The 12,615-nt window shown below is 41.6% G+C and overlaps 1 protein-coding gene across 2 annotated transcripts in view; it reads left to right on the top strand.

The window, feature by feature from the left end:
• The window catches only part of LOC126092479 (uncharacterized), a 352,804-nt gene that overhangs the window by 280,265 nt on the left and 59,924 nt on the right, over positions 1 to 12,615 (top strand). For both annotated transcript variants that reach the window (XM_049908099.1, XM_049908098.1), the window contains exon 3: positions 4,352 to 4,487. In XM_049908099.1, coding sequence (XP_049764056.1) covers positions 4,352 to 4,487 — 136 coding nt within the window. The remainder of the gene's footprint in view (positions 1 to 4,351; positions 4,488 to 12,615) is intronic.

Raw genomic sequence — 12,615 nt, 5'->3', positions numbered from 1 at the left:
TGATATAATTACAAATAAACAATTTCGGATTTTTCCCTTTACTTGTAGCGTAAGACCTTACTTTTTGCCAAAATTTCATGATTCTAGGTCAACGGTAAGTACGCTATAGCTGATGATGAGCGAGTTTCCGAGTACCAAAATATATTACATAAATGGTCCTATCTTTTGATTGCAATGACTCAGAAGTTTAAAGTTTCTACACCGCCAAGGGATGACAGACCTCAATATGTGATATAAAATTGAACTTGATACGCCAAACTGTTCCAAAGAAAACAAACAAACAGACAGAGCGACAAAAGTATACGAGAAAGTATTTTTTTGTGTTATATAATTACAAATAAAGAAGTTTCGGATTTTTACCTTTACTTCTCTTGTGAAACCTTACTTCTTGCCAACTTTCCTGATTCCGTGTTATTGGGAAGTATCTTATTGGTTTTAACTAGTGAGTTCTCGGGTATCAAAATACATCCACATAAATACTCCGCCGTCCGCCGTGGTGGAGGGTACCGCGTACCACTCACTACCAGTCATTTCCCTTCCTGTTCCACTCGCAAACAGAGCGAGGGTAAAACAACTCTCCATATGCCGCCGTATGAGACCTAATTTTTCGCACCTGATGGTCCTTACGCGCAATGTATGTTGGAGGCAGTAGAATGGTTCTTCAGTCAGCTTCATATGCCGGTTCTCTGAATTTTGTCAGTAGTGCTCCTAAAAAATGGCGTCGCCTTCCGTCCAGAGGTTTCCACTTGAATTCCTGAAGCGTGACTGTATCACTTGCGTGTTGTTCGAACATACCAGTAACAGATCATACAACCCGTCTGTGAATTGCATCGATGTCTTCCTTTAATCCTACCTGGTACGGATCCCGAACAGTCGAACAGTACTTTAGAATAGGTCACAGTAGCGTCCTGTATGCGGTCTCCTTTACAGATGAACCACAGTTTCCCAAAATTCTCCCAATAAACCGAAGTCGACCATTCGCCTTTCCTATAATAAGCTTCAAAGTCTCGTTGCATTTTAGACCGCTTTGCAACGTTACGCCCAGATACTTAAGCAGCGTGATTGTATCAAACTGGATGCCACTAATGCTGTAATACGAATATTACGAGTTTATTTTTCCTACTCATCCGCAATAATTTACATTTTTGTACATTTAGAGCTAGATGTCATTCATCACACTAACTAGAAACTTGTTCTAGTCATCTTGTATCCTCCTACAGTCACTCAATTTCGACAAGTTACCGTACACCACAGCATCATCAGCAAACAATCGCAGATAGCAACCCACTATGTCCGCCAAATCATTTATGTGTACAGAGAACAACAGCTGTGCTATCATATTTCTCTGGGGCACTCTTGATGATACCCTTGTCTCTGATGGACACTCGCCGTCGAGGACAACACCCTGGATTCTATTACTTAAGCAGAATATGTGACATATATGACCTTATCTTTACCTAAATCGTTTCAGACAAATGCCAGGATGGATCCTTTGACAGGGCACGTCCGACTTGCTTACCCAACCTTCCCTAATCCGATGAGACCGATGGCCTCGTTGTTTGGTCCCTTCCCCCAGATTGACCAAACATGATTGAACTGACTTAAAATTTTTACATCGCCAAGGGACCATAGACCTTGAAACGTCCCCTTAGAACAACTTATACAAGACTGTGCTTAACCTGACACACAAGAATTTTAGCGCAACGCAATCTGACTATCAAAGATCCCTGCAAAAGAATGGCCCTGAGTAACATTAAACTATACCTTTCAGAAATCACTTACCTCACAAAAATCTTCGTTGCTCGAACTACTGCAATACAGCGAGTGCCACTACTGCCAGCTAAATAAAAGATACAAACTACGGAAGGCACTAACTACTGATAGTCTTAGCAAATGAAAGATTCTAATAGAGAACAAACAATGTATTTACCTCAAGATTCATAATATATACAGCAGTTCATGACATTTTTCAAAACTCCGCCAAACATCCACCACTGCTGGCGGCTCACCTCCAACTGCGCAACGCTACGCGCTGTTCACATCCAGCTGCCCCTCTACAATGCCAGACAACAATGCAAACTAGCCACATACTGCACACAGCACAGCCAGTGATTTTCATATAGAGCACTACGTACCTTTGCCAATAAGAAAATATAAACAGCCTACTTACATAGCCCCCATGCTCCCCACAAAAAATTTTACAAATGGTGTTGGGCACTGGCCAATACAGATTTGAAAAAATTTTTCATAATTACAATCACAAAGATATCAAATGCACACACTGATTAATACAATGTTGGTCAAAAGCTAAAATTTTCTCACAGTCCATAAAGACAGTCCAGATTGTTCATCACAATAGTAATTACAGTTTTTTTTCACAAAGTCTCATGAGTAAAAAAAATTGCACACAGAAGTAGTGGATTTCCATGCAGTCTTGAGGAAGTAGTGTTGTCCTTCCAACGGAAAGACAGTGCTGACTCTTGACATGCTGACAGGTAATGGGCCACAATGGAGCAAACCCACAGCAGAGTCATTCGAAGTTCTGACGAATATTGGTAGGCAGGTCATCACAGAGCAGACCCACTGCAGTCCTGGTAGAGAGTATTGGTGGGCCACCAGAGATGCAGACCCACTGTAATCCTTGTAGAAATTGTGGACAGGCCCACTGTAGTCCTTGTAGAGATGGCCAGCAGCCATCTGTTGCGACTGTGCAGGTGCACAATCACCATCGAAGAGTCTTGCAGAGAAGATAGCAAGTCCATAAACCACCACTTGTGCACGCACAAAGTTTTTGGGAATTGTCCTTAGAACCAGCAATGCTGTTATCCAGTCCCTTGCTGAATTATTAACACACGTGCAAACACTAACGGTCCCTACTTCTCACATATTGTCAATTACTATGACCAACAGAAATGTGTGCAGTGAAATGAATGGTTACAAGTTACGTAATTTGATGAACTGGTGTCAATTACAATTTTATAACATAAAAATACAATAACAAAGGTACAAAATACATCATTAAAGAACATAACAATACAGACAACATTTGTAGTACAGGCTTTACAAAAGAATACAAATAAACATATACATCAGTGTTACAGGAATTATGACATAAGTACATACATAAAAGATCAGAATAACTTTCGAAACATCAACTTCGCACATGAGCAACAAAACAGAATAAATAATGTCTAACATCTTTACAAAGTAAATAACATATTATTAATGCCAATTATATTCGAGGATAACAGTATTCCTCATCATAGTGAATGTAGCTTAGTATTAGAGGAAAAAAATTCTATGGAACTACACAGAGACAGGAAGAAAACAAATACACAAGGGTACACAAACACATAGTGAGATAACACAAAAGGTTCGTATCCTGGCAGGGTCGCCATATGAAACGTCCCCTTAGAACAACTTATACAAGACTGTGCTTAACCTGACACACAAGAATTTTAGCGCAACGCAATCTGACTATCAAAGATCCCTGCAAAAGAATGGCCCTGAGTAACATTAAACTATATCTTTCAGAAATCACTTACCTCACAAAAATCTTCGTTGCTCGAACTACTGCAATACAGCGAGTGCCACTACTGCCAGCTAAATAAAAGATACAAACTACGGAAGGCACTAACTACTGATAGTCTTAGCAAATGAAAGATTCTAATAGAGAACAAACAATGTATTTACCTCAAGATTCATAATATATACAGCAGTTCATGACATTTTTCAAAACTCCGCCATCTCTCTCCCCACATCCACCACTGCTGGCGGCTCACCTCCAACTGCGCAACGCTACGCGCTGTTCACATCCAGCTGCCCCTCTACAATGCCAGACAACAATGCAAACTAGCCACATACTGCACACAGCACAGCCAGTGATTTTCATATAGAGCGCTACGTACCTTTGCCAATAAGAAAATATAAACAGCCTACTTACAACCTTAATACGTGACATTAATTTCAACTTGTTAGGTCTACTCGTCCCTGAGAAAAAGATTTCGTAACATTCGGACAGAGAGAGACAGATGCTACAGTCGCAGGTTCGAATCCTGCCTCGGGCATGGATGTGTGTGATGTCCCTAGGTTTAAGTAGTTCTAAGTCTAGGGGACTGATGACCTCAGATGTTGAGTCCCATAGTGCTCAGAACCATTTTTTTAGAGAGAGACAGACGGACAACAAAATGATTTTGTTTGCCTCTGATATTAGTTTTATTTTACGTTGTGAACTTGCATATCCTGGGCAGCAATGCTTACCAGACAGTCGCACCTCGTGCTAGATAAAAGTGCTCCACTTAGTGATGACAGATAAAATCACAAACCTGTTGGGTGGTGGCTTTGTGTGCAGCTGAAGCAGAGCACTGCGACTCACGTGACGCTGATTAACGCTGACGATTCTCTGACCGGCCAGTACATCTGTGAGGTGTCAGCAGATGCGCCCTCCTTCAACACATTCGTCGTCACCGACAGCATGGACGTAGTGGGTGAGTATCGCTCAGCAGTGCGCACTATCTGTTAAAGCTTGAAATCGCTAGAGTGCTCAAAGCGAGTCTGTTCTTGGTCCGATATATTAAATTGGATATGACGAAGGCGTTGAGGTCGGGAGCTGACGACCTCTACAGTGAATGGTGGAACCGTGCTGGCAGTGCACAGGATGGCGGTCAGCTCACCTCCTTGGGCGTGATGGTGGGTAGGAAGCACGTGGGTGCCTTCCGGTAAGTCAAGAGCATAAGACTGGCAGAAGTTTATTCCCATATTTGGAACAGTAATGATCTCGCGGCCCGTAGCCAGAGTCCAGTGCTTCTCTCAGGGAGCAGCCTCCGAGGCACGAATGGCCTGTGGCACAAGGACTTAGTACATCGCCAGTTAGTATTTTTTGTGATCTCTCCAAAGCGTTTGATTGTGTAGAATATGTTACTTTCTTATAAAAACTCCAGTTTTATGGAAGTGATGGCTTTATGCACAGTTAATCTGAATCATAATTAACAAATTAAATGCAAAAGATGCAATGTCGCAAGGCTAGGAAATTTTAGTGACTGGGGTGAAATCCGAAAGGGAGTCCCACAGGGTTTAATTTTGGTTCCACTCCTATTCCATACATACATGAATGACCTACTATTCGACACTCAGCAAGCAGAATCTATACTTTTTTGCAGACGTTACTAGCGTTATAATAAATCCCATTGTAAATAAATCAAGAGAAGAGATAGTAAATGATATTTTCCAAAGAATTATAAAGGAGTAAACTGTTCCAAATTTTTGGGTCTACATATCGATGTAAACTGGAATTGGTGCAAGCATATTACTGAGCTTCTCAAACAATTAGGTTCAGATACTTTTCCTCTTCGTATAGTTGCTACTCTTGGAAACAAACGAGTCAACTTCCTGGTATATTTTGCATATTTTCAGTTAATAACGTATTATGGAATCACTGTCTAGGGTAACTCATTGGTTCCAAAAAAAGTGAACAGTAAGAATAATATGTCGTGCTGATCCACAGACGTCATGTATATTCTTTAAAGAGCGTTTAACTACGCCGTCACAATATTTGGTAATGAAATTCGTCGCCGCGCGGAGTTGCCGCTCGGTTTGAGGCGCCATGTCACAGACTGCGCGGCCCCTTCCACCGGAGGTTCGGGTCCTCCTTTGACCATTCTAATAGAGGAGTCCCACTCCTCACTAAGTGTGTACCCGCCGTGACGAATTACCAGCGGTTCTTTTACTCGAATCTCAGTAGATTCCTTAGTGACGCAGTCCCTGAAGTTGGACGTCTGTGTCAGAACCTTGGTGTGATCATAACCCATTCCATATAATTCCATCAGACAGTGTTCTGCGGCTGCCGACTTGTTAGGATACCTTGTTAGGATGCTGAAAACTGGTGTGCCGTTGGTGTTCTCGGCAGCGATCTTCAAAAATACGCACCTCCTGACCTATGTATGTCTCACACCACGGTGGCAGGTTATCCGATACACACCGTATTTCCCTAGCAGTACCCGTGTTTTGGCTGACGGGCAGACGATCGTCTTCACTTGGCGTTTCCGGAAATTTCGTCCTATCTTCCAGGACAACGCACCACACCAGGGAATCAATGCAATGGCAACGTCCGCCTGATAATCCTCTTCTGTAAGATTTTTTCCATTTCATTTGCAGTTGGTACAGCAACCAGTATGTGTGATACAAAGAAACAAGCAGTCTTGCACTCATGATGAGTCTTTACATCAATAAAACGGAAGAGGTGCATGTGTGCAGCCAGGATATGCAATATACTTCCGTCATGTTACTGATGTAAAGACTTACTGTAGGCCTGATCCCGTTTGGTTCGCACTGGGCTGTGCCACATACCGTAATGAAGACACCGCATAGTGTTTTTAAAGGCTTGACAAGGGACATTCATCTGCCGGATATTTTTAAGCGCGGTATACCATGTACCCATCGCTACCAAATATCATTGGTACAAATGGCTCTGAGCACTATGCGACGTAACTTCTAAGGTCATCAGTCGCCTAGAACTTAGAACTAATTAAACCTAACCAACCTAAGGACATCACACACATCCATGCCCGAGGCAGGATTCGAACCTGCGACCGTTGCGGTCGCTCGGCTCCAGACTGTAGCGCCCAGAACCGCACGGCCACTCCGGCCGGCTACCAAATATCAATCAATCCGAAGATGCCTAACTAAAGGTAAAACACATCATTCGGAAATAATGAAATATTTTAATGTTGCTACCAAGAGTGCTTGTTTCTTGAAATCGTCTTCTGGTTACGCCAATTGTATAGAGGGTATAAGACGTATGGCTCTCCTTGTAGCCATTCTTTCGGAAAACCGCTCTGAGATGTTCAAGTTCTTCGTTGATACTTTCGTTGTAAGAAAGGGTGCGATCCCTAGGGGGAAAGTTTTAGCACGCCGGCCCTCTTAGGCCAGAGGCGGCAGCTGTCCGCATGTAAGTATAGGTCTTCTCCCGGTTCACGCTATGGACTAAAGTGCCGTCCGCGCTTCTTTTAACCAGGACATCCAAAGAGAGAAGCATTCCATCCACTTCCACTTTGAAGGTAAAACTGATGTTCTAGTGTATGGAGTTGAGGTGTATAAGGAAGTCATTCAGCTTGTCTATTCCATGTGGCCATATGATGATGGTGTAACCTACATACCGAAAGAAACACACAGGTTTCTAGGTTTCTACAGGGCTGATTCCAAGGCTTCCTCCTCGAAATAAATAAATAAATAAATATATATATATATATATATATATATATATATATATATATATGGTGAAAGCAGGCTCCCTGTGGCTACCCCTTCCGTCTGCTCCGTCGGAAAAAAGGTATGTCAGCGTCAAAACGTGCATAAAAAGTTTGGTCATCTGTGGGTCAAATTTCTGCCCAATAACTTCTAAGCATTCTTGTAAATGCACTCTGCGAAAAAGAGACACAATATCGAAACTCGCAAGGACGTCAGTATCTTTACGCTTAAAGTAATAAAAGGCGTCCCACAAAATCCACAGCGTTGCGAATGTGATGTGAGCACTTCTCGACTTAAGGGCTAAGCGAATCCTTTAGTTACTTAGCGAGTGAGTATGTCGGAGCACTAACGTTGCTGATAATGGCGCGTAAAGAAATCCCCCGTCCTTGTGAACCTTCGGCAGTCCTTAAAATCTTGGTGGAACTGATGCTCTCTGTCTTACCTTCTCGACAACCTTCTTTTTCGTGTTCTTGTCACAGTTTTTGTCACAGGCTTATTTTTCTTTCTCTCCTGCTTTTGGCCTACTCCTTTTTTTGTCTGGAGGCTTTACTTTTTCAGCAATGAATTAACTGCTGGAGGTGTGGCCTCCCGTAGCAGTCGCAGTCGGCAGCGTATGAGAAGGTAGGCAACCAGCAGGACACCGCTGTATATTTCGTAGCCAGACAATAAGCGAAGTGTAACTCTTTTATGGATTAACTGTATCATATTTTGAATCGGAGTGTACCATATTTAAAGATTATATTGACTGCTTAGTAATTATCCCCATATAATAAATGTGAGAAGAATAATTCAGCAGACAGGGCACAGTTTGCAGCGTATGTAACACAAATTTGGTAACTGCAAAGTCAATACTTTTGAAAATGTCGGAAATGTTCTAGGGCTGTGTGCACATTTATTTCGACTCTGAAAGTGCTGTTTACCTCCAAAATTAAGTTTCTAATGGAAACACAAATTATGAATAACTATGGAAGCATAACTAGCAGTAGTAAAATTTGATAGGCCTGGTTTTCTTAAGTGTACCATTTTTTGGAAAGTTTTGGCTGTATCAGTTTTAGGACACTATACCCTAAGTGTTATTGTAATGAAAAGGTGAGCGGGATATGTAATCAGGATTATTGCTGGAATTGAGAACATTTGTACTATTGTGCTGGAATACAGATATCAAGCTGGCGTCTCAAGAAGACCGAACATATACGTGGAAGGGGAGCGCGAGGGTAACAAATGCTGCTCGAACGAGAGTACAGCACTTGGTGTGATATCTCAGTAACACTGAATATTTCACAAGGACATCAAACGTGTGGCAAAGTTAAATATCGAGCTGTATGACACCTTTAAAGAAGAAATCCCAGTCACTGTCTTTCTATGTATACAGACTGAAGCGGCGGGTGAAAATTTGCACTAAGATCGAGAACTGAACCCAGGTCTCCTGCTTAATAGGCAGGTGCGATAGCCACTAAGCCACCCTGGCACAGTGGTTCACACAACTGCACGGATTGCCCTGGCACGTCACCTCCCTCAATCCAAGTTCTCACGTAAAATCATATATGTATAAGACCAGTAAAGTCTCTGAAATTGTGTCATTTCCTTGCCTTTCTGCCACATATTTGCAAGGGGCAGATCAGAATCTGCTGTACGAGTATGTCCGGCATAAATACAGTATGGAGAGCGACTAATGGAACGGATGAGTGCACCACCACCTAGAGACAAGGCCGCGGCGCGAAATTCATAGCAGGCCGTGACGTCACTCCAAGCGGGCCACCATGTTGTGTTTCGAAGCGTTTGTTTATCTACACGTTTGTTGGATCGAGTGCTATATTCGTGCTTAAAACTAGCGATTACAGTGTTTACGTGTAGTGAAGCTACTGTGAACATGGTTTACAAGTGCTGTGTGCCAAGGTGTCGTGGGAATTACGGAACTCGACCGAAAGTAATGTTGTTTTCCTTTCCGAAAGATGCGAATCTGCGTTGGAAATGTCTTTCAGCGATTCATCGGGACAATTTCCAACCCACTGAGCACACGAAGGTATGTAAAAACTATATACCTAGTACAATTATTATTATTTTTTCTGGTGGAATATCTTGCATTTTGGATACATTTGACTAAAATTGTGAGCAAAAGTTCGCAGTAAGTAGGCCTAGTATTCGTTATCAAGTGGCTTTATTTTGATTTTGAAAACGAAATATAAATTTGTGGCTCGTGTTACTTTTTATTCGTGTTTAAATTTCTCTGCAGTTCGTATTTTGTTACGCATTACCGATACGCTTTATTCTCTATTTGTGAGTGGGTGTTGTTTTTGACTCTCGCATTAGTTAGCATGAGTGCTAACGAATGTTGAAACTGCTGTTTTCATGTTTAAAAAGCGATCTCTCTGTATGAAGCATATCTGTTTTATTTTTCGATGTGTCAAACAATGGAACAAATTAATCTAGAAATAGGTTAAATTTATTATTGACGTTTTTAGCTTGACACATTGTCTCATTCCAACTGCTGCAAATGTCTGCTGAAGGTTTGTAGATTTTCACTGTTGACTTATGCTCAAAATCTGCCATATTTTTACAGGAAAGAAAATTTACATTACAATAACAACGCATAATTGTTTTTGTGAGGTGAGTTAAAAGTGATTGTTTGGTTGGGGAATGTACTCAGCTTTCCTGAGGGAGCTCTATAAACAGCTACACAATATTTATTTAGGATACTAAAGGCAGAGGAATTTAATATTATACACTGTATTAGTGCAGAATTTTTCAAGAGAGTGTAAATAATAGTTGTCTGGTCCAGAAACAATGTACATCATCACAGCGCATTTTTCACAAATGTACCTTGTTTTATCGTGTATATCGCAATATTATTTATATCCCGCACTCGTACGTTTTCACTGGCTATTGATAAGTCTTATGCAATTACATTACCGGTAAAAAAGAATTATAAACTATAGTTTCTGCTATATCGCGATTGATAAAGTTACTTATTTTAACCATTCGGCAAAGTACTCTCCTCTTTGCGTGGTATCATTTGCCAAGATCTCGTTTCGTTATCTCCAGCGGTTTACGAGATATGACAGGCGTTGTGAATATTTCATTCCCGCGCGTTGCGATCGGAAGTGAAGTTGCTGCAGATGCTCAATTTTTTCGAGATTGGAAGCAGATATTGATCCAAAGCTTTACGAAAATTTCAAAACCTCATCTGTATTTCATACTCAGCAATAGAACGTGTAATATGCGTCAAACACAAATTCATAGCGACCCCTATTTTTGATGGCAACGTTCTCAAATTTGATACTCATCTGTGAAATACCACAATAGTTATGACCATTATCGAAATGATTGGCACTTCATCATGAAGCTGCCATATAAAGCTAAAAGTATTTCAGAAATTAATAATTTTTTACGGAATAGGTTCTGTAAAACCGTTTGACAAAGATTTGCAGGCCGTGCGTCTCGATTCTGTCAGCGCAGCGCCAAGCCAACCCTGGCCCGCTTGGCGTGACGTCACAAGAGCGCGCCGCGGCCTTCTCTTTAGGTGGTGGTGATGAGTGCCCCAAATGGGCCAGAGGCAAAGCTGACATACTCATGGCGTCAGGGGTTTACAAAGTACTTGGAACTAAGGGTATATTAGAATGAGGTGACGATCTTTTTATAGCAGCCTCACGGGACAAAAACGAAATTACAGGCTAGGGCTGACGGAAACCGCCCTCGGCCGATCACGTGATGAGTGATGCGAAACGATGCCTGGAACTGGCTGCAACTCAGGTCCTCCCTACGGAAAGGAGCAGGTACACCCGTTTATGGTGAGATATGTAGCTACAATAACAGCTTTACCACGAAACAGGAAAGCTTCAGGCTAAGAGCATGTTGGATTTCAGTCTTCAGAGAATGACGTCCACACGTTCCAGTTGGGATACCACGTCAATACTAACAATCCTCGGACAGCGTCACAGCGAAAGACAGTCTCCACCCACTATTTCGACTTCAGTCCGCTATGAATAATGGAAATTGTTTGACAATAGTAGACATTCGTGTTGGTGAGACGTTAGAACGTTAATGTAACAGCCGCGGATGGAAGAAACGAAAACAGACGTCTCCAGGGAATATGTCAAGTAGTCACAAAAGTCCCTATGCTTACAGATGCTGCGAAGTGTGAACTGGTAGGCACTGGAAAGAATGCACCTAACACCTCGCATTAACTCACTCGCATATTGTAGATCGGGTTTTCCATCAAAGAAGCTGCGAACAAACTTCATCATCATTTTCTTCAAGGATTATGCTGTTGCCTGATCCGAATTCACAAACAACATCGTTCCCATCATTTTCTAAACCTTCCAATGTCTCTTTTCTCATTTGGCTTGTAGTTCAAGATCTTCTGAGGAATTCTGTGACCCGGCATTTTCATGAGGTGGTGTTTGCAATCTTCTCGATGTTTTTGACTTTTTTCAGTCATGCTGAAAATGTTTAATTCTGTTCTAATATGTTCGTTTCTAATCATATCTCTCCTTGTACAGCACTTTGTCTTTCTTAGGAGTCTCATGTCTGTCGTTTGAATTTTGCTTTCTTGTCTTTTTATGGTAACCAAGGTTTCGCTTCCGTAGAATAACACCAGGATCGCAATTAATTTATAGAATTTGATGATGGTTTCTTTTCGTACTTTATGGGCCTACGTTATGCTTATGGTACCACAGACAGCTTGGATCGTGTATTTTATTTTCAGTTTCAGAGTCCAAATCAAAACTTACAGCACAGCCTAAATAAGAGACTGAGACACTCGTTCTAAAGCTGAATAACTCAAAACAAATTTCGATCTGACTGGATATTATTTTTGCTTTGTTTCTAGCAATTTTGAAGTTCCTGCAAATTTCGTTCAGCTGGTATACTGATCCTTGGGGTCATCTTCATTCTTCGGTATAATAACGATGTCATCAGCAAGCAAAAGTACATTCAGGTATTCCTCATTAGTTATCTTAATTCCTGTACTGTACCTTTCCATTTGCGAAGAATGGAGTCAATGAAGATATTACAAAGGGTAGGTGATAGTCTACATCCTTGTCTAACGCCTTGGCTAATAATTAATTCTTCCAATCGATTCCAATTTGTGTTTATTACAATACGTCTAGTTTTCTAAAGACTTTTCACTACCTCTGTTAGGTGATATGCCGGCCGCTGTGGCCAAGCGGTTCTAGGCGCTTCAGTCCGGAACCGCGCGACTGCTACGGTCGCAGGTTCGAATCCTGCCTCGGGCATGGATGTGTGTGATGTCCTTAGGTTAGTTAGGTTTAAGTAGTTCTAAGTTCTAGGGGGACTGATGACCTCAGAAGTTAAGTCCCATAGTGCTCAGAGCTATTTTAACCAATTTGAAGAGCCATTTGAACCGTTTTT

Source organism: Schistocerca cancellata, chromosome 7 (assembly GCF_023864275.1).
Source record: "Schistocerca cancellata isolate TAMUIC-IGC-003103 chromosome 7, iqSchCanc2.1, whole genome shotgun sequence".
Taxonomy (NCBI): domain Eukaryota; kingdom Metazoa; phylum Arthropoda; class Insecta; order Orthoptera; family Acrididae; genus Schistocerca; species Schistocerca cancellata.
The sequence above is the reverse complement of the archived record's forward strand: the minus strand, read 5'-3'. Positions and strand labels throughout refer to the sequence as shown.